Raw genomic sequence first — 27,523 nt, forward strand, 5'->3', positions numbered from 1 at the left:
AACAGACTAAAGATCCATTACAAGGGTAAGCAAGAGGCAATGTAGCACAGGCGTGAAGAAAAAGGAAGTCAGGAGCCAGTTCTGCTGTTTACCTGGCTGCATGACCACTGAGAATGTTGCCTAATAGTTCTAAGCCTTATTTTTCTCATCTGGAAACTGGAAATACTAATAAAGCCCATTTTATAGGGTTCTTGGAATAAATTTTAAAAAACTGAGAATACTTCCTAGCACATAAGAAGCATTGCATAAGGCTAATCAGGCATGCAGTGGTTTAACTCCAAATGCAATTCCACCCTATGGGGCTCTTATCACCCTAACCCAATTTTTAAAAATATTTTCACCTAGACAAACAGCCAGGACTCACTGTAAGTAAAATAAAGCGGGTTGTCAGAGACCAGTGAATAGTATATTCCTATTTTCTTACACAAACACATACACAAAAACTCAGTGCCATAATATGTATATATCTATTGGCATTTTTTACTTCGGCTCTGAAGATATGAACAGAATCACCCTTAACTATTAATACCACGGACCTCAGGAAAGCTGGATCTGGGTGGGAAGTAAGAAACTACTAACACTGTTTTTATTCATCTTAGCATTTTTTCACATTATAAGAAGTTATTTTTGTGTAAAAAAAACCAATAAGGTTTAATAAAGTAAATGTATATTTAAGTCCAGAAACCAAAAGCAGGTCCACGTGACACAGAAAACGGATAGGAGTGGGAGTTACCAAATTCAGTAGAATCCAGAATGCAAAGGAACACAAGGCAAGTGGCTCCTGACCTTGTGTGGAGCTTGGCTGTCTCCTGCCCACCTGGGGGAGGTGCCAAATGTTTGCAATCATGGATATGCACAGTGCCATTGGGTTCCTGTAACATGAAGAGTGCTCTTGCAGGGAAATTATCACGCACATCATTTTCAGGGTGTGTATTTCTGTCCAAAAGCCTTGTGTTTACAGCTGAATGAAAACCGAATTTTGAGAAAAACATTCTTCACTGCTGGCATGGACAATCCGACCCACGCAGACCGTGGCTCTTCCCTGAGACACAGAGAAGGAAGAGAAAAGAGGCTTCCAGAAGAGGCTTCCAGGTAATGGGCATCAGGCTGGGAAAGCTCAGGATCTTCAGATCAGCTTGCTTCAGCCTGAGCCCCAGAAGCTTCCCAAACAATGCAGACTGCCCTGCTGCCTGGAGCATCCTGTGGCATGGGGCATTGTTTCCTCACACACCACTAGGGAACTTCTCTTGATAATCACTATGTGTCTCCTGGGAAAATGGAAAACAGGGCTGGGAACCAGTGCAGAATCATTGAAAAAGCCTAACCCATTCTCTACTCTAACCATATGTTCCTTTGTATCAGCAAAGCAGATTTTGCTGCTTGAGATGTGCAGAGTTTTTGAGATCTAGTGGGAACCTTGCTTGTATTTTGTGTGAATCTGAGAATGGGACACTGAATTTGACAGGTCAGCCATGGTAGTCAATGTCTCAGACAGGCTGGTGGGTGTGTGCCCCTTTAAGAGAGTAAGCTTTCAGCTCCCCAGGGTTCCCTAGGGCTTTCTCACCAGCTAAACCTCTCTCAGCAGCTGATTACCTGAGTACATGAGGGAGAGAAGATGAATATATTTCTTCTCAGAGATACTGTATCTATATTTTGACATTTTATTTATCTCAACCTTTAAGCTTATCTTGCTTCAGAATGGTAACACCGCTGTGTTCCACAAATCTCAAAGCTTAATCCACCCTATAGTGGAGCTGGTTTTAAGGTGCAGTTAATTGTTCTAAAAGGGATCCTACCTCTCCTCCCAGCTTGACTCCACAATGCAAAACAAACTTAACCACTTGCTCCAGGATTAAGGTGTAATCAAAGACAAGACCAGCTGGGAGCAAAAGCTCATTAATCTGCTGCAGAGTCATCTGGGCCTGGCATGCCTGGCTTCTAGATCCAGAGAGGGTTAAAGCCCTAGGTCATGAGAACCTGGTCAAATGTCTCTTGGCCTCTGGCCTATGCTAACACCCCAAGGGTGTTTGTCACTTGCTTGCTTTTGACTATTCAGCTGACAAAATTTTCAAAGAATAGGCTTCAATTAAAAAGTAACTTTTAGATTAGAAGCAATTTCTCAGTATTTTTCAGTAGCAGGGAAAATGCTGATCAGAATACTACAGTCTCTCTCTCTATATATATGTACACGTGTCTGTGTTTGCGTATATATACATATATACATATACATATAAATACACACACATACACACACACACACACACGCACACTTATTGGGAGGGGTGGGTAGAGAAAAATCAACCAGAAGACAAGCAATGAATGTATGCAATTTCCTAACATGTCTGTTGGCAGGTTTATGGGCTGCTACTTGCTAATTACATGACCTTGGGCACACCCTAAAAATTAATTAAGAAGTTGTAATAACACATGTCTATCACTAAACACAATGCCTGAAACATAGTGAACACTCAATAAATTTTCTTTATTTCTAATTGTTGTCACTATTACCATTATCATCAGCATCATCACTACTTTGATTAAACCAGCAAGGTGCTGGGTTAAGGACTTAAAGGCTGGTTGAAAGGAGAAACTATGCACACAAGCAAAGAAAAAGTGACACTAGTTCTCCTCTTTATTTCAGCACTTATGGTTGTGTGACAACTTGTCTATTTGTGTTAGAATGATCTTATTCTGGGATCTGGCACTTCTGGGTGGTGCTTAAGTCCCTTATTCAGTAGAACTATGAGGGGTTACATGCAAGTGTATTTCTCTCTCACCTTAAGTGTCTGCAGATTTCTGTCTCCCTCCAGAAATGAACCTTAGAAGAAAGAGCCCCTGTGCTATTAATTCATGGACACACTCACCTCCCCCCTCCCTCTACCAGAATAATCCAATGCAATAAAGGAGTCAATCAATACATTTTTTTGAATAAATGGATGAAATATGGAAATTATAAATGGATGATCACATGATAGAGATAAAATTTTTGTGTTTACCAGTCAGCTCAGAAACAAACTGAGCATCATCTATATGGTAGGTCCTGTGCTCAGTGTCATGGGTGCCCCAAGGATGTGTAAAACCTGCTCTGGGGTGGGCACATGGCTTCAAATTTTTGCATAGGCTAGATTTCTACATAGAAAGAAAGAACTGTTGCAGGAGAAAACTTTTCCACACTTGGTTATCTAGTTTCCCTCAGGCATGGCTTAACTAAACTCAGAACCTGAGGCTCTGTCTTCCTGATCTTCATCCTCCATCCACCCAGCATTACTGCACTTTTCCACTGAATTAACACCTCCTTCAAGGTTCCCTAGTCACTGATATGGGTATCGTGAGCTGCTCAGAAGTGTGAGTCCTTCCAAAGCCTGGGTGAAGTATTAAACATGTTTTTTTTTTTTTTTAAATTCTCTCTTTTCTTTTCTAAATGACCTCGTAAGTGTGTTCTCTTCCTATTAAAGTAACAAAATGTCCAGATGCTAATAGCACAGAGCATCCACAATAGCTATTTCCAATATATGACATCCACAGCCAATAACAATTATGGGTATCAAAGAAAAACAAATATTTTCATATTTTATATATATATATATATATATATATATATATATATATATATATATATATACACACACACACACACACACACACATACAGATGGAAATACCCACAGGCCATTCTTGCCATACCTTCCCAAGCTTCGGCCCCTGAGGTTGCTCTCTCAGATGGGACACTTACTAGTACTGAACTGTGGTGTGATTTTTTTTTTTTTTAATCTTTCACCCTCTCACCAAAAATTGGTAAAATACGTTCTTCCTGTGCCTCAATAGAGAGAAAGAAGCACATTGAACCTGAGCTCCATGGTCTCTGATAACCTGCTCCTCAGGCCCCTCAGAGTGCCCTTCCCACTGCATGGCTAGAGTTATGGTTGCTAAAACTTCTGTTCTCGTGAGTCAAAACTGCTTATCTTTTAACTGCTTATCAGACTACACTGTATTGGGCAGATGCACTGTTGAAAAAAGATGGCTTTTACTCTTACATATGTACATACATTAGCAAAACCTATCAAGGAAGCACAAGCTTACTGAGTTGCAAAGATTCTGATCAAGAGTTACTGAATATGAACCATATAGTAGGTGCTGGGTGCTTAATACACTGAAGAATTACACTTTTATTGAGGTTCCTGCAAAGCTATCCAGTTTCAGAGACATTACTGAAGATTATCCCTAAGGTTATCACCATCCTACCCTTGACTCTAAGATATATCAGGTGTTCCAGGACTAACCAATATGAAGCAGCATTCTTTGTCTCCCAAGATGGGTTAAGATGTGGGCACCTGGCACAGGATGGCAGGAAGAGCCAATCAGGAGTGAAAAATGCTTAGGTTTTTGTTTTGTTTTGTTTAAGTAACAAATAAAATGTATTTGTTTTTGAAGGCATTTTCTGTTTCTAGTTTCAGACCCTCAATAGCCCTACTACAAAATTGTCCTCAGAGTCAACAAGTTACTGAGTTAATCTGTCCCTAAAGTATTTGTGCCCGTGCACTGGCAACAGTATTATTTACATGTATATGTGAGAGGATATAGAGTGTGAGTTCCAGATGTAAGGAGGAGTGTGTGTGTGTGTGTGTGTGTGTGTGTGTGTGCGCACGCACCTGCACACTGCTAGTGAGCTGCAGGACCATAGATGACAAGCTGAGAAAGCACCTCACAAGTAGGGAGTTTGGCTTCTGCACACAGAGGTTGTGCTGCTCCCTTTTGCAAAGACACCTTGCTCTCCCCTTTGTTCCATAAGTGCCAAGATAAGTAAGGACCATGGGAGCCGAGTACATAAACACAACCTAATGAAGAGCATAACAAAAATATATGCTGGAACAAGAGAGGAGGTCTGTGGAGAAGGTAATTCTCTGGCTTTCCTGGAGACAAAGGCCAACCCATTGCTAAGGACAACAGAGAAGGAAGATAGAAATCAGGGATGCATAGAACCAGGAATCTTCCCACCAGGAAACAGTAGTAGAGAGTGAGAGACAGCAATAGCCAGCATCATGCTTAAATAACAGTAATTATTGGCTGGATTAATCTACGTACCTCCAAAGTGAGCTCTCTGTGATGCTCCCCAGGTTATAGTCATAGAGTTTTGTCAAAATGAGAATCACCTGAAGGCAAAAGAGGAAATCATGATTAGTCTCAAATAATTACAATTTCTTAGAACTGAAATGGCCCAAGGGAAGGCTTAGGATTCCTTTAATGGGTGCTTAACAAAATTGCATGAATTGTTACAGCATTTGCCACACTCACTGGGGAAAGGTTAGCTCACCTTGCACTTTCCTAAGAGTTGAGGCCAGATCCCCTCCCCACCTTTCTCCCTGTCACTCTGCAGCAAGTCACTCTGCCACTCCAAGCATTTCTTGCATTTCTTACCCTGGTGGATTGAACACTTTCTTTGGGAAAGGCTGGAGAAGCTGTCAAATATACACCCCACAAGGTAACCTCTGAGAAGATGGTTGGGAGTAAGGAAAATCAATAAGGCAGTTCATAGCCTTCTTAGTTGGGCTACCTAGAAATGTTGTTTTACTTCTCTGAACCTGGATGTCCCCACCTATTTACCCAGGTGAAAGGTAATATTATCTCCCATAAAAGGTTAATATAAGAAGTAGGTAATAAAGGCAAATTACATGTAAATATACATGGAGTTCTTAAATGTTAGTTCTTTACCTTTCTCTTTCTTTGTGAGTTTAACTTTATTTCTTCTAACTTCCCAATTTTGGAGAAAACCATTGGATACAAGGAACTAAATATTACAGAAGGGCCATTCAGCAGCATTTTAACCAGAGCAAGTCTAAGTTTTATGTGATTGTGAGACTTACAGCATTTGTGGGTAAGAAGCCTCCATGAGAAAAAGAATATAAAATCAAAACTTAGCAAAAAGTCCTGGGAAGGAAGTTGAGAAACAGAGGCACCAGAACCTAAGCTTCGTTAGGTTCACTGCAAATCATCCTCTGATTTTGTTTTAACCCATCTTTATTTTTTACCTCACTCAAATGAAATTAAACTATTTAATCCATCCTTTCAAAATTGAAGAAATTGAGTCCAGATTTTTCCTGATGCCAAAGAAATACAATGAGGCCTGAGAGTGTGTGACCCAATTAGGACAGGACATGCTCATCTGGGAATAGGGAACTTGGTGGACAGTTCACTAACCCCTCTCAGTACCAATCAACAACATGGCAGCTTGAGAAGGTGGCTTCTTTTGGTGCCTGCAGCAATGATCAGAATCCACCTGGTTAAATACAGGAGGCCCAGGACACTTGGAGAGACTGAACACAGCAGCCTGCTCCTGACCACCGACTAGCCCATCCTGCTCAGTCTGATGAAAGACAAGAACACACTGGGTCTACTTGGTTTTCCTTGAGCTTCTTATTTCCCTCCAGGAACTCATAACCTAGAAATTTTGGCCCAGTCCTTCTATTCCCAACTCAGCAGAAAAACGTTGACATGGATTTCCAGATTCCCTCTGAAGGCCAAGAGATCAGTTCTAGCCACCGTAATCACAGAGCATTCTAACCTTGAGTTCTGAGGCAGCAAGCTGCCCAAGAGTGCTGAATCCTTGCAAGTTCCACTCTGCTGCCACAGCGCTTGATTTACAGGAGCATCAGTGAGCAGATTCTTAACACTCTTTTTCACAGCAAGCAAACTAGAACTCCATGACCTTAGATTTGTTCTGAGCTCAAGGAAATGAAGAACAATGGTAATCCAAAGAGGACAGAGATCCCTGCAGACTTCTCCTCTAGGACCACCCTACTCCTTACCCCCAGCACAGGTTTCCTTCTAGGAACTTGCAAATTCTTTTGCAAAATGTGAGCATACGTGAGGTGCAGGGCACCCTATGGACACATCAGATGGCACGCCTCTGTGTGTGGGGGTGCATATGCTTAACAGATTTGCGTGCCAATTAAGTCGCTCTAAGTGCTAAATTTCAATCACAGCCATCCCAGGAACACTGATCAGCGACAGCAGGGTGGCTGTTTGTTTGAATAGTCAGAAGGATGTTGCTGCTTCACTTCAGTACAATTTTGCCGAATGCGCCTATAAATCCCCTACCAAGAAAGTGGGGTGTGGGCATAAGGCATTTCTAGGTAGTTGCTGGGGACCCCAAGTCCCAATATACCACTTATCAAGAGTTTATGGCAATAAACTATATAATGAAGTTCAGCTGGTCACAGGCCATGTCTCCCATTCATCTGACAAGGGAATTCACAGGCACCCCAGAGAAGGAATCCTTTAACAGGGCATTTAATGGTGTGAGCTGCCTGCGCACACTCACAGAAATTGTTTAAGCAATTCCCAGGGCTGGTGAACGGGAAGGTGGAAATGTGTTCTCTGCCTCCTCTTGCTGGGCTAGGAAAACTAAAATGCCAGTGATACACTCAGGCAGTTTATCAATACTGAGCCAGAAGAGGAGTCCTTTATGGCATTTCAAAGCGTATCAGCGCAAATCAATCTGTTTAATCTTTCTGTTTTCAGAAACAGAGTAAGAATGGCGGCGGAACTGCTAACCTTTAGTTATGTTTTCAATCGATTATTTGAAGTCTCTCTTCCCATCTGTGCCCCTTTCCTGCCTGTGTGTGTTCTTCTACCTCCTCACTACTGGAAGTTAGTGATGCATGCTCCTGTTAGACCTGCTTTGCTGTTTGTTTGCTAGTTTTTTTTTTTTTCCATTGCATTCATTAGCTGTGCTATTTAATAGAATCAGCACCTATTAAGGGGGCCTCAGCCAAAATCACAATCCTAAAGTAGAAAAGAGTAAAAGCTGCACTTCCCTGCCTTTTCTGGTCCTATTGTCTATAGTTTTGCATATTTTAGAAACTTAAAAAAAATGTTTCATTAAGTGAAATGTGGTATGTACTTAAATGGTAATTTATTTTCATTCATTCTATTGACAATTTTCAATTTTATGAGTTCAAGTGTATACCATTTAATTTTTTTAATAATTTTATTTTATTTATTTATTTTACACGGTGCTGTTGAGGATTGAACCCAGCACCTCTCATGTGCTAGGCAAGGGTTCTGCCATTGAGGTATAGCCCCAGTCCCAATATACAACTTAATTTTAAATTCAATGAGAGCAAGGCTTTTAGATGAACACATATACACTTGCCCAAAATGGAGTAGCCATCACTTCTCATTCATTTTTCCATCTTGTCTTCATTTATTATAGTACCAAAATACTTCTGATTCAGAACAATAAGCAGTGACCATATGTTACCAACTTTTTTCATGTTCCTCTCCAAATCCTAGGATAGTATCTTTAAATAGCTTTAATCCAAATATCTATACATTGATAACCTCCATCTACATTGTACCAAGACTTCAGCATCCAGTTATTTGTGGAATTTTCCACAGTGACTTGTCTCAAGTGCCTGCCCCAAAGTACACCAGTCTCAGCACTGCTGTCATCACAGGAAATCTGCCCTCGTCTTGCTGCAACAGGGTTGTATAAGCTCCTGGGAGGAACTTGACTTGGTCCATTCTTTTAGAGAATGCTGGTGCCCACCCAACAAGCCACTATTCTCAAGTCATCCATTCCTAGACAGGTGAGAGGGTGCCAGACCCAGGGCCAGGTTCTGTAGAGGAACCTATGGTGAGGTCTGCAAAGAACTGAGCAAAGCCTTCCTCCCTGTGCCAACAAGGGTTTCATAACCTGGGTTCCTGAACTATATTACCTTTCTGCCCAGTCTTTCACAATCCAACTGAATAATGCCATCACCTCTGGCCCCTGGCCTTCTATTTGTGTGGGGGTGAGAAACCTTCACAAAGGACTCTGTGAGAAGAAATGTCAGTTCACTCCTCCCTTCCTTTAGCCCTAACCTCCTTCTGCACTGGCTCAGGAAACAAAAGCATTCTTGGAGATAAACAGAGACATTAGCATGTGGATGATAAAACAGAGTGTTCCACTATAAATTTGCCAAAGTCAGTGAAAAACATTCTGTTGTACCAAAATGACAGGGCACAGGGCAAGTGTTCCTTCTTGGTATGTGTTTAAATGGATCAATTTGGCAGCACTGTAAATTAATAGGCAGTCTCAATCATGCCAATTATTAGCCATGTAGCAATCTTTAGTATGACTGTATTTTTTAATTAGTAATTTAAAAAAATGATTTAGAAATGAAACCCCGAATATTTAAGGAGCCCTTGGAACTCTCTCCTAGGAACTTAATTCTAAACAGTGTATTTTACAAACATCCTGTTGTAAGTACTAGAATGTAGGAAACCAAAACTTGTTAAACAGCAGTACAAGAATTTCCTCTTCTTTTCTTGGGGAGGGGGAACAAACATGTTTTCTCCCAATTTTTTGCTAAATGAAAGAATTCACCCCATTGGAAAAAGGAAAGAAAGGGGGCAAGTCTATGGATTTGTCTGGACACTGTCCTCTGCTTCATCTCACCTCCATCTCAGGGAAATCTTAGAAAATGGGGATGCGTAATTTTTGAGTCATTAATGATTTGCATTCTCTCTCTCTGTTTCCAACTATGAAAACAAACCTCAAGGGAAACAGTGTGCCTGAGCCTCCTTCACAGTGGGCCATTTGGGCTATAGGATCCTAAAGTCTCTTTCATTCTGAAGGTCAGTAGCTCCAAGTTCTGAATAATGACAGTGACAGGATCCTACTCTATAAAACAGTCTGGTTTCTTTACTATTTCCTCTCAGTCCTTAGGGTGTTTTTGTAATTGTGACACAGGGAGAGACCCCCACAGAGCTCAACTGTGCTAATGTTCACAATTCCTCTCTCCTTGGGGTGGGTCACAATCTGCCACCTGTGAACAAGGGGAGTCTAGTTGACTGATCAGCAGGTTGGTGCAGGGGCTGGCTACCTCCATTGCTTTCCAATCAGCTTCCAGCAGGTCTAGAAGTTTCTTCATTGTCCCAACTCAAAAGATGACCTCTTTGCTTATTGCAGCAACTTGCAAGAGAATATTTGGTTGGATTCATTTAGATGAGTGAATGAAAGGAAACATAGGGACAGAGAATTATAAAGGGCTTGAAGAGACTTGTAATAATCTGTCCTGAGGGTGGAAAAGTAGGATAAAAATGTGTTCGATACTCAGAAATTTGTTTTTACTTATTTCTTTACACTCTAATTTTAGAGAAAAGAAGAAAATCCACAGCGGATTTTCCTTAAAATATGCATGTTCCAGATTGTGTCTTTGGCTAAGTATTTATCCAACTTTCCAGTTTAAACTGAGGTTTTCATTCTTTTGGGGAGCCTTGAATCTTTTAAGAATCTGATCGTATAAAATCTACGAACATGAAACAATGAATATAACTTCAATGATATCATTGATCTTCTGAATCCTAGAGAGGTCATGAAATCAAAAATAAGAACGTCTATAATTCTCAGAAAATAAGAGCTTTTTCAGAAGAAAGAACTTTCAACTCTAAAACTCTGCACATTTAATTCAGTAAACATGTAGTAAGCCCTGTTAAAAGGCAGGATACAAAAAAAAAAAAAAAAAGAAATGTGATGTGAACAAGAGAGAAATGAGACTTGGTACCGATCTCTAAAAGCTCACAGTGTGATGAAGAAAATGTGTACACAGATCTTTACAAGCCAAGGAAGAAAAGGTATGAATGAACCAGGAGAAAGTTGTTTATAACTTTCAGAGAAGAATAAAAAAAGGCATCAGAAAGAACAAATTCATAGAAGAGGAGGCACTCTCAGAAGACATGTGTGATGTCCATGGAGACTGGGGAGTGCAGAGATGGCATTCTAATGGATAGATCCATAGGAGTGAAATCTCAGAGAGCATTAAGAAAACAAGGAGCCCTCAGGTTTCCCTAAAGCTTAGAGGTTGAGTAGGAATGCACACAATACCAAAATACAGAGATAGGGCTTGGCTTTGTGATGAAGGGCCTAAATATTAGGCTGGCAGTGCTCTGCTGGAAAGGGAAGAGGCTTTGGAATCAAAGACCAGATTTTGAGTTCTAGCAAGTTTTAAGACTCATTAGAATGTCTGTAGCAAGAAGAAACAGAAATCTGGAAGTGACTCAAACAATAAGGTGCTTATTATCCGGTATACTAGAAGCCCAGAGTTTATGTAGTTCCAGGATTCACTTAGAGTAACAACATCATTAAGGATAGAAGTGATGTGCATGTGTCTTGTCTTAGTGTATCAACACTCAGGGCTACCTCCCGTCATGTGTACAAGGTGCCATAACATGGCTTTCCTTCAGACAGAAATAGCTACATCTGGTAGAGAAAAGAATGGCCTCTCTTGCCCTATATATGTTTTATTTTGTATTATTATTATTATTACTATTACTTAGTTAGGGAGTGTCATAGCTTTCTATCCCTGAGATAAACAACTACATGGAGAGAAGACTTATTTTGGTTCACTTCAGTCCATGGTCAGTGGCTCCTTTGTTTGTGGGTGGGGAGCAAGTGGTAAAGCAAAGCTAATTACCTTATGGTAGCCAGGAAGAAAAGAGAGAAAGAAGAGGATCCCAAGACCCCCCACAAGGGCCCAGCCCCAGTGACCTAATTTCCATCCATAGGTCCCAAATCCTAAAGGTTATATGCTGCACAATAATGCCACAGGTTGGTAAGCAAGTCTTTAGCCCATGGATCTTCAGGGCCATTTAAGATCAAAACCATAATTGGGAAGAAACACTTCCAAAATTCCTCCCAGCAAATTCCCTTGGCCCTCCCTGACCAGAGTAAAGCCGTGATGAAGACTGGGAAAACATTCTCTCCAGCAGGCAGCTGACTGTAACAGCAAAGGAAAAGCAGAGTGACTGCTGAGTGACAACCAGTGTGTGATCTTGAATGAGTCACTTGAGTGCCGAACTGACATCTCTTATTAATAACATCTAGCATTTACTGGATGTCCACTCTGTGTGCCAGACAAATTGCATTATCAAGATTGTTTCAAATAATCATTTTTGAGAAAATTGAAACAGAATAGTTTAGTAACTTAATGGTCTAAGCTAGCAACTGGTGGACAAGTCCAACTCACATCACATCCAGAATCCTAATCACTGTGCTCATCTGTCCTCTATGCTGTCATCCACATGAGTATGGTTTTTAGCCAAGTCCAGGCAGAATCACTAAAGCCCTCAGTTTCTGTTCACTTCAAAAGCATTTATTGAAAATTCATTATGTCAGACCAATGCTAATCACCAACCCCTTCCTCTCAGAGTCTTGGGATATGAGTTTCAACTCTTTATTGACCTCAAGTCAATGGCATTTTAAAATTTTATTTTAAAATTTGTGAGCCCTGGAGAAATCCTTTTTTAGGAGTCAATCCTTCCAGTGAACTCACTAGCAAACTTGGCTGTCCTTGATCCTGGGGGTTTCCTGATGGTGAATGTACCTTTACCTATCTGTAGATTTAAGCAGACTCTTCTACTGTATCATCTTAGGGAGATTTAAGTGAACTGGTAATTGCATAACTTTTGAATCATCAAAAGGAGTGAAATAAGTAACTTCTAAACTGCATTAATGTGCACCAGAGAGGATCTGAAAGGTTGGTATGATACACACACACACACACACACACACACACACACACACAACCATATGCACTTGAAGTCATCAGAAAGCAGTCATCTAACACACACAAGCACAGCTGGAAAAATGAAAATCCACTAGAAAGAGAGGGTTGAATCATCTTAGGGAGATTTAAGTGAACTGGTAATTGCATAACTTTTGAATCATCAAAAGGAGTGAAATAAGTAACTTCTAAATTGCATTAATGTGCACCAGAGAGGATCTGAAAGGTTGGTATGATACACACACACACACACACACACAACCATATGCACTTGAAGTCATCAGAAAGCAGTCATCTAACACATACAAGCACAGCTGGAAAAATGAAAATCCACTAGAAAGAGAGGGTTGAATTTGGTCTTTGTGGCCATCCACACATCAGTTAGTAGATTTTTGCCTCTGGAAAGAATTTAATCCACAAATGACCTTCATGTTTTGTAGCAGCCCACAGAAAACATAATGTAATGTTGATCTATGTAATATCCTCTGCATGACACTGAAATTGAGTCAGTTACACAGCTACTGCACCTCCTCTGGGGAGACAAGACACCCAACAGTGATGCAGACAGAGATAGAGCTATACCAATAACAGAATCAACACATGACACAGAGCAAATTTTAGCATCTGCATAGTGGAACACATTTTAGCAAATGTGTCCCTCCTATGAATCTGTCCCCTTGCAGAGCCAGAGGTTATTTGCAGCTAAGATTTAAGGCCACAGTCTGCACAAAAGCTGTGAAGCCCTTTCCCAGGAATTGCCACATGAGAAAAACCTCAGTTCTCATTCAAGGTAACTCATGTCTCTTCCTTCATCTGGTGAAAATTGTTTGTGCTTATTAGTAACAAGCAAAGAATGCTGGTAAGAATAGACCATTAGACTCTAGCCCTAGAGCCAGATCTTTATATCTAACAAACAAACCCAAGCTTATCAAATCCACTACACAAAACTTGCTTTTTGATGAAAATACCATATATGATCTTTGTCAGGCTCTTCTATTCCCCAAGTGGAAGGATACTATTGACTCAAAAAAAGCCCTCCCTCCAAAATCTATTAATCTCACAATGCCAGAAAACACATGATTATACTTCAGTCCTATGTTTCCTACTCCACCACTTCCTCCTCTTTCTTCTTCTTCTATTCGATAATAATATAATGATCTTCCCCAAACACACATCCATATCTAGTGAATGATGTTGGTCATTTAATATTCTTCCTCCTCCTGCTAAATTGCTCAGCCCTAAGTGATGTTCTGTGTAGCCTCCACATTAATCAAAGGAAGAGACGAGCTATATTAAATTACATTTTTATTTTTCTGGCAGGGAGAGGGGGGGGAAGCCAAACTGCTGTACCAATGTTATCCCAAAGAAGTACCAGGATGAAATAATTATACAAAAATATGAGGAAAACTCATTTTCAAGACAAAAATCTACCTGTGGATAATAAATTAGAAAAGTGAAACAAACCAAAAGACCCAAAGCCAAAGCTTCAAGAGGTGAAAGTGACTGGGGCTGGGAAGTTAGGTTACAGAAGCACAAGTCAGGGTGGTTTTTGGAGAGCCATAGGTGAAGGAAAGTATGCAGGCTATCCTGCCCAATGTCACAAACTGTGCATCCTGTTTAGTTACCCTCAATAGTACTTGGAAGTGGAGGGGGAATTCTATCCAAACCATCCACCTTCAAGTTAGTCCCTCATCAAATTAGGTCGCTTGGTACATGGCTACAGAATTCTCTGCATTTGGAAAACAGCAGAAAATATTTATAGCATTATCTTCTCTCTGGAATAAAAGAGACAGATGCACCACATGCTTAAGCAAGAAGGGAACAGCCTGGGTTTGGTAGAAGAAAGATGGAAGGGATGTGAGGAATAAAGATATTTCCTCCAACTTCCCAATGCAATGATCTGAGAAAGACAGATCTCCACAAGCTCAAATCACTCTGTCTGAATCATAGAAACTCTCTAAATATTAAGACTCTCCCTGTGTGAGAACCCACACAAAACGACACACCATTAAGCAGCAAACTGTGTGTTAACGACAAGGACCTTTCTATTCACGTGCTTCCTTCTACTTAGCTTCAATGCAAAGAAATGAAGCACGTCTTTCCCTCTCCATTTTTCCATCTCAGATTTAATGCTGTTATTCATAAATCCAAAGGGGTCAGCTCAATTCCAAAAGATGCTATTTTTCAAGGTTAACACAAGATATTGCAGGAAACTAATAAATAAAAAATCTGTATATTATGGTGATGCAAGTGTCAAAACAAACCCCAGCATGATATTGGATTAAAAAGTGAAAAGAATATGAGTTTATATGTTTATTTTCCTCTCATTTTCCACATAGCACAACTAAAAAAAAAAAAGCACAAGAATAAAACAATAGAGACAGTCAATAAGCTAAGATTATAACTTTTCCTTTCCTATGGGCTAAGAAAACGAAAAACCATTTTGCTCTTTTAAAAAGAATAATAAACAATAAACTGACTTCTCTATTAGCAGGATTTTTGTTTTTCCTTGTTCCACCACAACTTAGCACTTAAAGGTGATCCACAGCTTTAAGAATCTGTCATGAAACAAAAATTCAAATAATATCTTAAAACCCCATGTAAAAATGAATTAATAACAAAGGTTTCCATTGGAGGGAAAAACCCCACAGAGGTTAAGAGACCCTTATATATAGTCCTTGTCTCTTAGTCATAGAACCAAAATAGCTTTATAAGACTCAAATTCTAAATCTTTTCAATGTCATGGCTAGTGAATGATTTTTTAATAGACATTTTTACTTTTTTTTTTGAGAAACAAAATTGGAAAAGATAGGAAAAAATATTCAGCAACCTATTTGAGAATAACATAGATTGTGCTTTTAGAAGAACTAGTTCTTGAATAAGGATTAATTGAAAGTAAAGAATAATTTTAATTCTTGTTTGTTTGTTTTGGTACTGAGGATTAAACCCACTTTATCCCTGAACTATATCCCGTCTTTTTTGAGACAGGGTCTCACTAAATTGCTGAGGCTGTCCTTGAACTGGTGATCCTTTTGCTTTACTTTCCCCAGGTCGCTGGGATTAGAGGCATGTGCCACTACACCAACCTCATAATTTTAATTTTTTATATACTGATTTGATGTATGAAGCAGAAGTTCCTATTTACAGAAAAAAGGACAGAATTGGGCCAGATATAAGCTAGAAAGTTGCAAGAGTTAGACATGAGATGTAGCCAACAGAATCAGGCACAGACCAGGTTTTGTGGGGATGGAAGTATACATCTTGGGGCCTCTTTATAAGAAATGTAATAAAAAAAAGAGTAAAATGGAGTTCAGAAGCAAATATTTATTAGACTGTGAAATTAGATCACAAGAAATTACCAGTCCCTTAAAGACTCACATTCTTTCCTTCTAAGAAATCTTCAGGTGCTTTAGTATTAGTGAATAAATAGAAAGGTTTTCTGAATAGCATTCCATTGTATATATAACCACATTTTAGTTATCCATTCATCAACTGAATGGCATCTAAGCTGGTTTCACAGTTTAGCTCTTGTGAATTATGCTGCTATAAACATTGATGTGGATATGTCCCTGTAGTATGCCGTTTTTAAGGCCTTGGGGTATAGACCAAGGAGTGGGATAGTGGGTCAAATGATGGTTCCATTCCCAGTTTTCCAATGAATCTCCATATTGCTTTCCAAATTGGCTGTACCACTTTGCAGTCCCACCAGCAATGTATGGGAGTGCTTTTTCCCCCACAACCTCGCCAACACATGTTGTTGTTTGTATTCTTAATAGCTGCCATTCTGACTAGAGATGAAATCTTAGAGTAGTTTTGATTTGCATTTCTTTCATTGCCAAAGATGTTGAACATTTTTTCATGTATTTGTTGATTGATATTATATCATCTTCTGAGAAGTGTCTGTTCAGTTCCGTGACCCATTTATTGACTGGGTTATTTGTTTTTATTTATTTTTTTGGTATTAAGATTTTTTAGTTATTTATATATCCTAGAGATTAGTGCTCTATCTGATGTGCATGTGGTAAAAATTTGTTCCCAATTAGTAGATTCTCTATTCACCTCACTGACTGTTTCTTTTGCTAAGAAGCTTTTTAGTTTGAATCCATCCCATTTATTGATTCTTGATTTTAATTCTTGTGCAATAGGAGTCTTGCAGATAAGTGCATGGAGTTGGGGAATATAATGTTAAGTGAAGTTAGCCAATCCCCCAAAAAACAAAATGCCAAATGTTTTCTCTGATATATTCATAATGGGGTTGGGGGAGGTGAGCGTGGGAGGATTAATAAAACTCTAGATAGAACAAAGGTGAGGGAGGGGAAGGGGCACAGGGGTAGAAAAGACAGTGGAATGAGATGGACATCATTACCCTGAGTATATGTATGAAGACACGAATGGTGTGACTACTTTGTGTACAATTAGAGATAGGAAAAATTGTGCTCTATGCGTAATATAAATTGTAATGCATTCTGCTGTTATACGTAAAAAAATAGGATAATTTTTTAAAATAAAATAAAAAAAGTACTCAGAGCTCAACAAAAAAAAAAAAAAAGACTTTCTGATTGTAGCCTGGCTCCCCCTTCTCATCTGAAACTGTCTAAAGCTCCCCCAAACTCCCAGCACTGAGAAAGCCTTATGCTCACAAAGGCTCTGAATCTTAAATTTCATTAGCTTCACTATAAATTCGCCTTTGGACAGGATTCCCTATTGGATGCTCATTAAGCCTTTTCAATTTTAGCAGCCCTAGGCTAGGGATCAAGAAATAGGGACTGGAGCCCAGACTCCGGCAGCATACTGTGGCAGAGAGAGAGTCAATATACCTCTTCCAGTTCTTAGGGTTTCCTCCCTGGCTTCTCTCCATGCTTGCTGGGTTCTCCACCATATGATGCACTGCTGAATACCTCCACCCACCAGCTCCACCTTCAGGGCCGCCAGTCTTTGTAATGCTTTTCGCCTTGGTCAAGCTAAGAACTCTTAAGTCTTCCTTGACTTTACTGGCCCTTTCTTTCTTTAAAGCATAGCTAGTCATCAAGTTTTCTACAGATCTAACCTCCCTCAACCTGGTCTGGGCTACATCAACTCTCACTTAGAAGACTGCTCTGCTTCTTACACTGCCCCAGTCTCAAGTTGCCTCTCCTGTGTCACCCTATACATTGCTGCCATCATAGTATTTTTAAAAAGGTAATCTTATTATATTTCCACACTCTTTAAGATGTGTGTCTGCACACACACACATAAAAACAAAGATTAAATGGCATAATATGACCTAGAGGGCCAAGCCAGTCCTGCCTCCTGCCTTAGTCATGTCAATGTCTGTGTTATTCTCTGAGCTCACACATAATACTCTCCCATTGACCTAGAGAGCTTCAGTATTTGCTGATGGTCTGATTGACTGACTGTGGTTATATTGTGGATAGCTTTTCCAAGCACTAACTACATGTTCTAGTTACATGAGCAATTACTGCAGCTGGCCTGCAGAGTTGATTTGGATCACAAAAACCAGAGTAACTCTAAGCAAAGAGCATTTCACCAAATTCCAGTTTTAGGAATGATAATCCAAATACCTTGGATTTCCTCTTGAAAGCTTAGCTGTTTAAAGGATTAAATGCCACAGATAATTCAATGCCATGTACCTCTTTTGTTAGGGCTGAGTGGTTGTAAAACACATCTATGATCCAATCCAAAGGTTTACAGAGTCTTCTTTCCTTCCACTCAGGAGTGTTATCTTTTATGCACAAATCTATGGGATTCTTGAAGGTGGGCCAGGACACTGCAGACATCTATTTCCAACTCTGTAAGTTTCTCTTATCTAGAAAGGGCCTGTTCTGGATAGACGCAAACATACCCCGTATAGATTTATAATCAAAATCTAAATTCCAGGCCTTTCATCTATTTCCCATGAAATTCTCAAAATCTACTCTGCCTAATGGGGGCAAAGTCCCCAAAAGTATGTATTGTGGCAGAGTTTGGGGGCCTAGAGTTAATAGTTGAGAGGGCTGCATTTTGGTTACAAAGTCAATTTTAATACCTTAAGTAATGACTGTTATGGTTTGGATACGCAGTGTCCTCCAGAAGCTCCTGTATTAATGCCGCAATGTTTAGAGGTGAAATTAGATTAGAGCTGAAAATTGGTCAGCCCATCCTAGATTGAATAGACTGGCTGGGTGGTAACTATTTGAGTGGGGCATGACTGAGGAAGTTAGTTGCTGGGATCATCCCCTGGGGTCATTTACTGGCCCCACACCCACCTCCTCTCCTGACCCCACCTTAAGCTGGAAAGTTTTTTGCTGTTGGCCTCTTCCCCCATGAGGTGCTGCTTTACCTTGAGCTCAGAGCAATGCAATCAGCCATCTATGGACTGAGACCTCTGAAACTGAGATTCCCAAATAAACTTTTCCTGCTCTACGTTACTCTTGTCAGGCATTTTTGCCAGAGCAACAAAAATGTTGACTTAACAATGACTTTAGTTAATTCAGTTATCCTCTTTTTCTTTTTTTTAATTAAATATGATTAATGAAATTAGAATTCTCTTTTCCAATTGACTAATTATCACAAATTTACTTTATTAAGTATTTTGGTGTCACTCTGTTAAACATTTTGAATCACACAATCTATGTACTTTCTCAACTACCTATGAAACCAATACTTATTCTTTTCCTTCTTTCTTCTTGGGCAAAAATTGGAGAGTCTTACTGACTTGACCAATAGTGTGGGACAGCTGGAATCTGAACCTAAACAAAATGAGCCCAGAGCTCAAGTGCTACCACCATACTATGTGGTCATTTTGGAGAAGGAAAATGAGTTTCAAATTATACTTCTTGCTTTCAAGAAGCCCCATGCCAAGATTTATTTATCTATTCCAGCTATCATCTCTCTATCATCTATCTACCTATCCATCCACCTATCATTTTTTAAGAGTTAGCCACTGCATATTATTTATTCTGCTAAGTATTGTCAGAGATACAAAGAGGATACCTGCTCTCATTGCACCATAGTTGGCAGGAAGAATCAGAGCGGACAGGTTTAAATTGAGTGCTTTAAAAAATAGAAGAGTATGAGAATAAACAGAAACCAGCAATCCCTAGCTAAATGTAGACAGGAACCAGTTCAAGCTCTAATGGCAAGCTGGAGCTTCTACAAACAGCATGTCACTCGATCTACTTCACAAACTGGGGAGACGGACTTGAATGAGCTGGCCTCAGTATATGATTAAACCTAGATTTTCTTGGTTTCTAGCTGAAGGTGGAGACTTGAGAGATGGGCTATGTTAGCTCTTCTATTGTCCTGATTCAGGGATCATCTTTGTATCATCCTCACAGAGACTTCTGTAGATCCCACAGGCAGAGAGCACACAACCCTGTTTCTATCTGGAAGTATAGAACACAGAGGGATCATGTTCAGGAAAGAAGAGTGAAGACCTCCAACAATCTACAACAATCTACTTCTTTGCTAATAGAAGACTTCATGAAATTAATATTACTCCCATGTTGCTAAATGGAAATACAGGGAATGAGGCTTCCAATGAGAAGTTTAAGGAACGCTAGTGACAAAGTATATGTCTATCCCACATGGAAGTTCAGTTGCAAACATAGATAAGCGCGTCACTGCTGCACCTCTCACTTTGTAATCTTTTAATTCTAAATCAAGACAGCAGTGAAATTTAGAATTCCAACACCGTGTCTACTCCAGGAAATGCAAATCTCCCAGGAAAGAACCCACTTACTTCCTGGCCTTATGACAGGGACTAGGCCATTGTGAATGGCTATAGAAAAACAGGAGCCCAGCTGTTGAGGACCTGGAACAGACATGCAAGAGGATTCCTGCACCCAGCAGAGGGCTCACTACCTGACTCACAAAATGACTGGGGAGAGAGAAAGCAAGCTAGAAAGACAGTTAGAACTTTCTTCTTTTTTCTTCCAGCCTTCTGCAGCAGCAAACTATTTTCTTCAAAACTGATCCTCTTCTTTAGGTGTCCTTTTTTCGTTGTTTGTTTTCTTGTTTTTTTTTTTTTTTATCCTTTAAACTGTCCAAGATTAATGTGGCAAAAATAAAATGCCCCACGGGCTGCTTATTTTGACGCTTACTACAGCACATAAAAGTGAAGAATTAGCATGGAATGAATAATTTATTTAGTGCTTTACTGTTGTTTTAAACAAATCACTTCCATGAAAGCAATGTGTATTCAAGCAATAAATCACTGTTTAGCACTCTGTCACAAGGAAAAGATACCACTTGGCAGAATTATTGAATGGCAGTGCCTGGCAGGGAGGCAGGCACAATAAAGATAAAGACTACGTCCTTGCATAAAATGGGTTTTGCCTGCATCTGTAGGTCAGGCTGGAGTGCACCATCCTTTCCTTTATCCCCAGGGTTTAATGAGCACCTACTTCTGAAACTGTATCTGAGGTTATGACTAGCCTGGAGTACCTTGTTAGGACCTCAGAGTTATTATTATTTATTTTATGATTGCAATTGCTGTAGACCAAACACAGAGTCTAAGTGCCAGCAATAGTCCATTGAAAGTAAATAATTTCTACACTCTTGGTCACTCTTTCTGGAGGCTTCATACATATTTATTTAATTTGCTTATGATAGAGATATATGCAAAATGGTGTGAGGACTTGCCTAGTAGGAGGTGGGAACATGTACTGGTTTCCTTGTATCCAGGCTGTGGTTCAGTCAAGGGGCTAGGAAAATGGCTGGGAGAACATTCTCTATAAAAGTCTGCCTGGGAGATGAGGAATGCTAGTGTGATGGAAATATGTGGAAGCCGAATGAATATGTTGATGGGTAGAGAAGGAAGTGATAGAAGAGCAAAAGGAGAAGACATTTAAATGGAACCAGCAAGGATGTAGGGTGACTTCCACAGGCCCCAGAGCCAGAAACAAAACCAGAGTCAGACTCCAAGACTGAGTTGTCGAAGCTATTCTATACCAGCCTGCTAACCACCCAAATCTATCTACATCAGAACCACAGTAGGGAAAACTAGTTCAGGTCAAAAGAAAGACAGACCCCAGTTCTTTTGAAATAATTAAGTCACACATGAAATGTTTCAGTTGGCCCAGATCTGTGAAGTTTTCAAGGTGAAAATAACAGCCTAGATTTTGTTGAGAAAGGAAACAAAACAATTACCATAGCTCTACAAGACCTTTGACTACAAATTTCCAAGTGTCTCTTCTTTTTTAAGTGCCAGTGCTGCAACATAACTGGAGGTCTGACATTTGCAGCAGCAATGACCAGAGCCCTCTATCACTCCTGTCAATGTCTGATAATTAGTACTGGATGATAAGTCCTGCTGCTAAGAACATAAAAAGACAAAGGCTTGGTTTTTACATATCTGGAGGAGGAAAAAACCCTTCTATTTTATCAACAGCATCAGAAGGTTTCTGAATTATCTCATTTCACTCTGGTTGAAATAATCATAGCAATCGCAGGTGACCCACAAGGACTTTAGAGAACTGGTTACTTCCCAACACTAATTTAAATGGTTTAAGTGAGAATAAACTTTCAGTCTCTTCTAGGTAGTTTCAAACTTCCTTCAAACTTGTTGAAAGCTGAAGATACTTATGGCTACTAGAGTGAAGGTGACAGGCTCTGAGAAATGTCATGAATTTGCTGCTTCATATCACCTTAATAATATTTGTTGGTCTTTTTTTTTTTTCCTCCCTATATTGGTGTCAGCATTTTATCAGGCTCAAAGAAAGTTCAAAATGTTGTTGGCTACCTGCCAGACAGAAATGTTTCACCCTCAGGAAGAAATTAATCAATGAACAACTATCTATTGAATGTTTACTATGTTCAAAGCAGAGATAGAATCCTCTGTGGGAGAAAAACAGATGAATGAAATGTAATTTCTGCCCATCTGGAATTTACAATCTAGGTAGAATCTGATTGTCACTCCTCTGTTCAGAAAAACAAGTTTCCCTTGAATCTGTAGAATTAATTTACTATTCAATAGCACATAGAAGGTCTTTCCTATATAGCACATATCTTCTTTCTAGTTTTAGCAGCTGGTCCTTCTTGCAATCCTAAAACTCTGTAATTCAGACTTCTTTCCATTCTTTGAACTACCATGAATTTTTAGGATTCTGGGGCTTTCTCAAATTCTAATACCTAGCTCAAGGGTCACCTCCTCCATGAAACCTTCCCAAACTCTCTGGGATGAGTTTATTGTTTCATTTGTGATTCTTTATTGTTATATGAGTTCATTATGACCAAAGTACAATATTTTTATTTGTTTACCTGTGCTTTCATTAGACTGTAAATTTGTTGCTGCTAATTTTTTAAAATTATGTACTAGATTAGAGCCTCTCATAAAGGAATTACCAACATGTTGTCAACCAATAATAATCCAACATACAGACATTCCTGTTTTAAAATATGAGTCAATATGGGACAAATGAGATTATTTATAGGTGAAGGTCTACCAGAAACATTGATTCACAGTAGGTATTAAATAATAGTTTGATCAGAATCATACATTTCTACTGAATTTCATACTTCAAAGAATGATGGACCATAAGTTATATTGTGGAATGGTAGCACATTCTCAAAAGGTCAGAGAGCGAGTGAGCATGTTAGGTTTGTGATTCATTATTAAAGCAGCCTAGAGACCAAAATGATGCTAAAAAATGTGGCTACACAAACAGTGAAGAGTCATCTGTGGATTGTCTCTAAAGTCAGGCTGAGAAATCTCTAAAAGACTTTTCAAGTGTGCATGGCAAAATATAGACAGCAAATAATAAATTTTGAGCATATAGTGATACATATAATACTGGAGATATAAAATTTAATCTGATAGCTATGAGAAATGGATTAGCAAGTATTATTAGATTTTTTAAAAGATCACACAGAAAATAATTTAGGTGTGTGGGCCAAGAAATGTTTATCATAACTACTTCTGTTCTGTAGTTGTATCATAAAAATAGCAAATAGATGATATGTCAACAATTTGGCATGTCTCTGTTTGAATAAAACTTTATTTACAAAAAATACAGGCAATTAGCTGGACCTGGGCCTCATGCTGTAAGTTGCCAACTCTTGGATTTGACCAATTACACAACTGAAAGAAGAGATCCAAGAATCAATTCAGATATACTAGGGTAAAATTTTAGAGGCTTTAGCCAGAGTATTAGAAGTAGAATTTGAAAGACAAAAAGCAAAGAAAATTGGATACTCTAGGGGAAATTATATGATGATATTTTAAGGTTTTAAACAAAGAAGACTGTTTAAATTGCAGATCATTAAGCAGATGATCTGACTAGAAAACCATAGTAGCCCCACATCATGCTTTGTTTGTCCTACATAATACTGGTCTTCAACATGTTTCCAAAACAAAGAGAATCAATTACCATCATTTAAAAATATCAAACTGACATTTTTGCTTCTCTGAAAAATATGCTGGAAATCTGGCAATATCAAGTTTATATTACCACCATGCGCAATTTGCTAAAAGGGTGGAACAAGCTACCTTCTGCTTGCAGACAAGAACTCCCCATCTCTCACGTGGGCACACTCAATGGCATTACTTGTGCAGCTCTCACAGGCCCCGTAAATCCTGATTTCCATATATGGAAATCTGACTATAGCCACATTCAGGTAGTCACGCTGGTGTCCTGACTCAGCCACCTTCGTGGGAGATGACCTCTGTAAGTTTTAGCTTCCTCAACTTAAAGGTGGGGTATGTTATCTGCTCCTACTTTGCAGTATTATTTTGAGGATCTATTGAAATACTATGTATTGTATAAATCTCTTCCATGTGAAAGTCCTTCAAATATCAGATATGATGATGATTATCATTAAGGGAAACTGAAGCCCAAAGAAATTAAACTGCCCAAATGCACTTGGTCAGTTGAAGGCAGACCAGTAATGAACATCTTATGACTCCCAGAACCATTTCCAATACCCTGAGTATGTTCCACCAGAGAGATACAACTGAGATAACTGAAAACCTAAAAAAGGTATGCCCTGGAACCAGGAAGAGAAAACAAAAAGAACAAGTCAGAGATGGACCAGCATGTCAAACCATTGCCATGGGTTATGCCCAAATGCAGCATACTGGAGTAATATAAGAATTGCATGTCACTGACTTAGTTTTTAACTAATGCAATGTGAAGAAATTCTAAAGATTTGTGCCAGAGAATAAAATCCAAGCCACATCTCAAACCAAAGTTTGGAGACTTTCAGCGGCTTTTTACCCTGGAGAATAAAGGTTGGCAGAAATACTAGCAAAAATACACCAGAGTGTCTCTGTCCTGTTTAAGGACAATCCTTGACTATTTCAAAAGTGGAGAAGAAAAAGTGCTAAGTCAACCACCTTCAGCTAATTAGTTCTTTCTACATGGTGACTTTAAATCAATGATGAGCAAATTTCTAATACTTCTCCCCTGGCTGAGGAGCTTTCTGCCACTCACCATCTATCAGTTCTGTCTGTGGGTGGCCTTGTTGAGTTCTGTCTAAATGATATCCAGTGTTCTGGTCATATGCATTCCCTCTTTCCTGCAGCATTCAAGGAAATATGCTGGTGGCAGCTGTTTGTGATAAGCTGAAGGCCTGTGCAAGACCAATTGTAACACAAAGGTCATATTTTCCAAGCTGTTTATAGATTGCAATTTGTAAGGTTATAGTGTCACAAGCTGTCAGTAATTCAAGGTGGAGAATTACAACAATTAATAGGTCATCAATTCTTCATTCTTCTCCAACACTCATTCCCCTAAGAGTTTTATTTCATTTAAGCTTGAATCCTTGAACTATGAACTGAAGGTTTCATTTGATAATGAGGAAAATGGATGGTACAATGTAAGTAATTCCTTAACTAATTTCAGGGGATCTGAACCAATCTTAAGACCACATTTAGAAATACTTCATAAAACCCATTTTCCAGGAGTCCAGCATTCTAGTAAATGTGCTTATGTTGTTGGTATTCAAGAGGCTTAACACCTACCTCCCCACAAGATGTAAATAAATAAAGTGTGAGGAAAATGTTGCCGAACAGCACTGAACACTGAAAGATGGAGATTTGATCTGTTTGTAAGAATTCATTAATGATAATTGTGTACTACAAGCAGTCTGCCCAAATTCTTTAGTAGAATACTTAATTCTGAATTCTAATATAATTTGGCTACTGAATTTGTTGGACTTGGTTCTTTTGGAAGGTTATAAACTTCTTTCAGTACTTTAAGACAGCTATGGATGCTACATATACTATCTTTAATGAATAACAACTGTAAGCAAAAGTCTGGAGTGATCTTCCAAAGCTTGCTCATTTAACTGAGTTTCAGCTTCTTCAACATAAAGGTGGAGTATGCTATCTGCTCCTATATAGGATTATTTTGAGGATCAACTGAAATACTATATATCATATGCCATATGGTAGTTCCTCAAATATTAGATGTTGTGATTATTATTATGGGACTCTGGTTTTATTCCTAGGTCCTTGATACATTTTGAGTTGAGTTTTGTGCATGGTGAGAAATAGGGGTTTAATTTCATTTTGTTGTATATAGATTTCCAGTTTTCCCAGCATCATTTGTTAGAGAGGCTAACTTTTTTCCAACTGTGTCTAATATAAGATAATTATAGTTTTGTGGGTTAGTCTCTGTGTCCTCTATTCTATACCATTGGTCTACCAGTCTGTTTTGGTGCCAATACTATGCTATTTTTATTACTTTTGCTCTGTAGTATAGTTTAAGGTCTGGTATAGTGATGCCCCCTAATTCACTCTTCTTGCTAAGGATTTATTTAGCAATTCTGGGTCTCTTATTTTTTCAGATGAATTTCATGACCAATTTTTCTATTTCTGTGAGAAATGTCATTGGGATTTTGATCAGGATTGCATTAAATCTGTATAGTGCTTTTGGTAGTATGGTCATTTTGATAATATTAATTCTGTCTACCCAAGAGCAAGGTGAATCATTCCATCTTCTAAGGTCTTCTTTTATTTCTTTCTTTAGAGTTCAGTAGTTTTCATTATATAGATCTTTCACCTCTTTCCAATACGCCCTAATCTCTATCCTATGAAATTAGGTCCCAATTTTCTTAATACTACTCCTATAGCACAAGAACTAAAATCAAGAATCAATAAATGGGATGGATTCAAATTAAAAAGTTTCTTCTCAGCAAAAGAAACAATCTGTGAGGTCAACAGAGAGCCTACATCTTGGGAGAAAATCTTTACCCCTTACACATCAGACAGAGCACTAATCTCTAGGGTATATGTACTCAAAGAGCTAAACATCAAAAAACCAAATAACCAAATCAATATATGGGCCAAGGACCTGAACAACCACTTCTCAGAAGATGATATACAATAAATCAACAAATATATGAAAAAACATTCATCATTGGTAGTAATTAGAAAAATGCAAATCAAAACTACTCTTAGGAATTCATATTACTCCAGTCAGAAGGGCAGCTATTAAGAATACGAACAACAATAATTGTTGGTGAGGATGTGGGGGAAAAGGCACACTCATACACTGCTAGTGGGACTGAAAATTGGTGCAGCCAAAATGGAAAGCAGTATGGAGATTCCTTGGAAAACTTGGAATGGAACCACCATTTGACCCAGCTGTCCCTCTCCTTGGTCTATACCCAAAGGACTTAAAAACAGCATACTACAGGGACACAACCACATGTATGTTTATTATAGCAGCACAATTCACAATAGCTAAACTGTGGAAGCCAATCCCAAAAAACAAAATGCTGAATGTTTTCTCTGATATAAGGAAGCTGGTTCATAGTGGGGTGGGTGGGGAGCATGGGAGGAATAGAAGAACTCTAGATAGGGCAGAGGGGTAGGAGGGGAAGGGATGGGGCAGGGGGTCAGCAATAATGATGGAATGTGATGGACATCATTATCCAAAATACATGTATGAAGACATAAATTGGTATGAATATACTTTGTATACAACCAGAGATATGAAAAATTTGTGCTTTATGTATGTGAATTGTCCTCTTGTCATATATAAATAATAAAAGAAA

At 39.0% G+C, this 27,523-nt stretch overlaps 1 protein-coding gene across 4 annotated transcripts in view; it reads right to left on the minus strand.

The window, feature by feature from the left end:
* Positions 1-27,523, minus strand: part of Sorcs1 (sortilin related VPS10 domain containing receptor 1) — a 477,578-nt gene that overhangs the window by 299,796 nt on the left and 150,259 nt on the right. For all 4 annotated transcript variants that reach the window (XM_077798467.1, XM_077798468.1, XM_077798470.1 and 1 more), the window contains exon 2: positions 5,082-5,149. In XM_077798467.1, coding sequence (XP_077654593.1) covers positions 5,082-5,149 — 68 coding nt within the window. The remainder of the gene's footprint in view (positions 1-5,081; positions 5,150-27,523) is intronic.

The sequence above is a fragment of the Urocitellus parryii genome, chromosome 5 (genome assembly GCF_045843805.1).
Source record: "Urocitellus parryii isolate mUroPar1 chromosome 5, mUroPar1.hap1, whole genome shotgun sequence".
NCBI classification, from domain to species: Eukaryota; Metazoa; Chordata; class Mammalia; order Rodentia; family Sciuridae; genus Urocitellus; species Urocitellus parryii.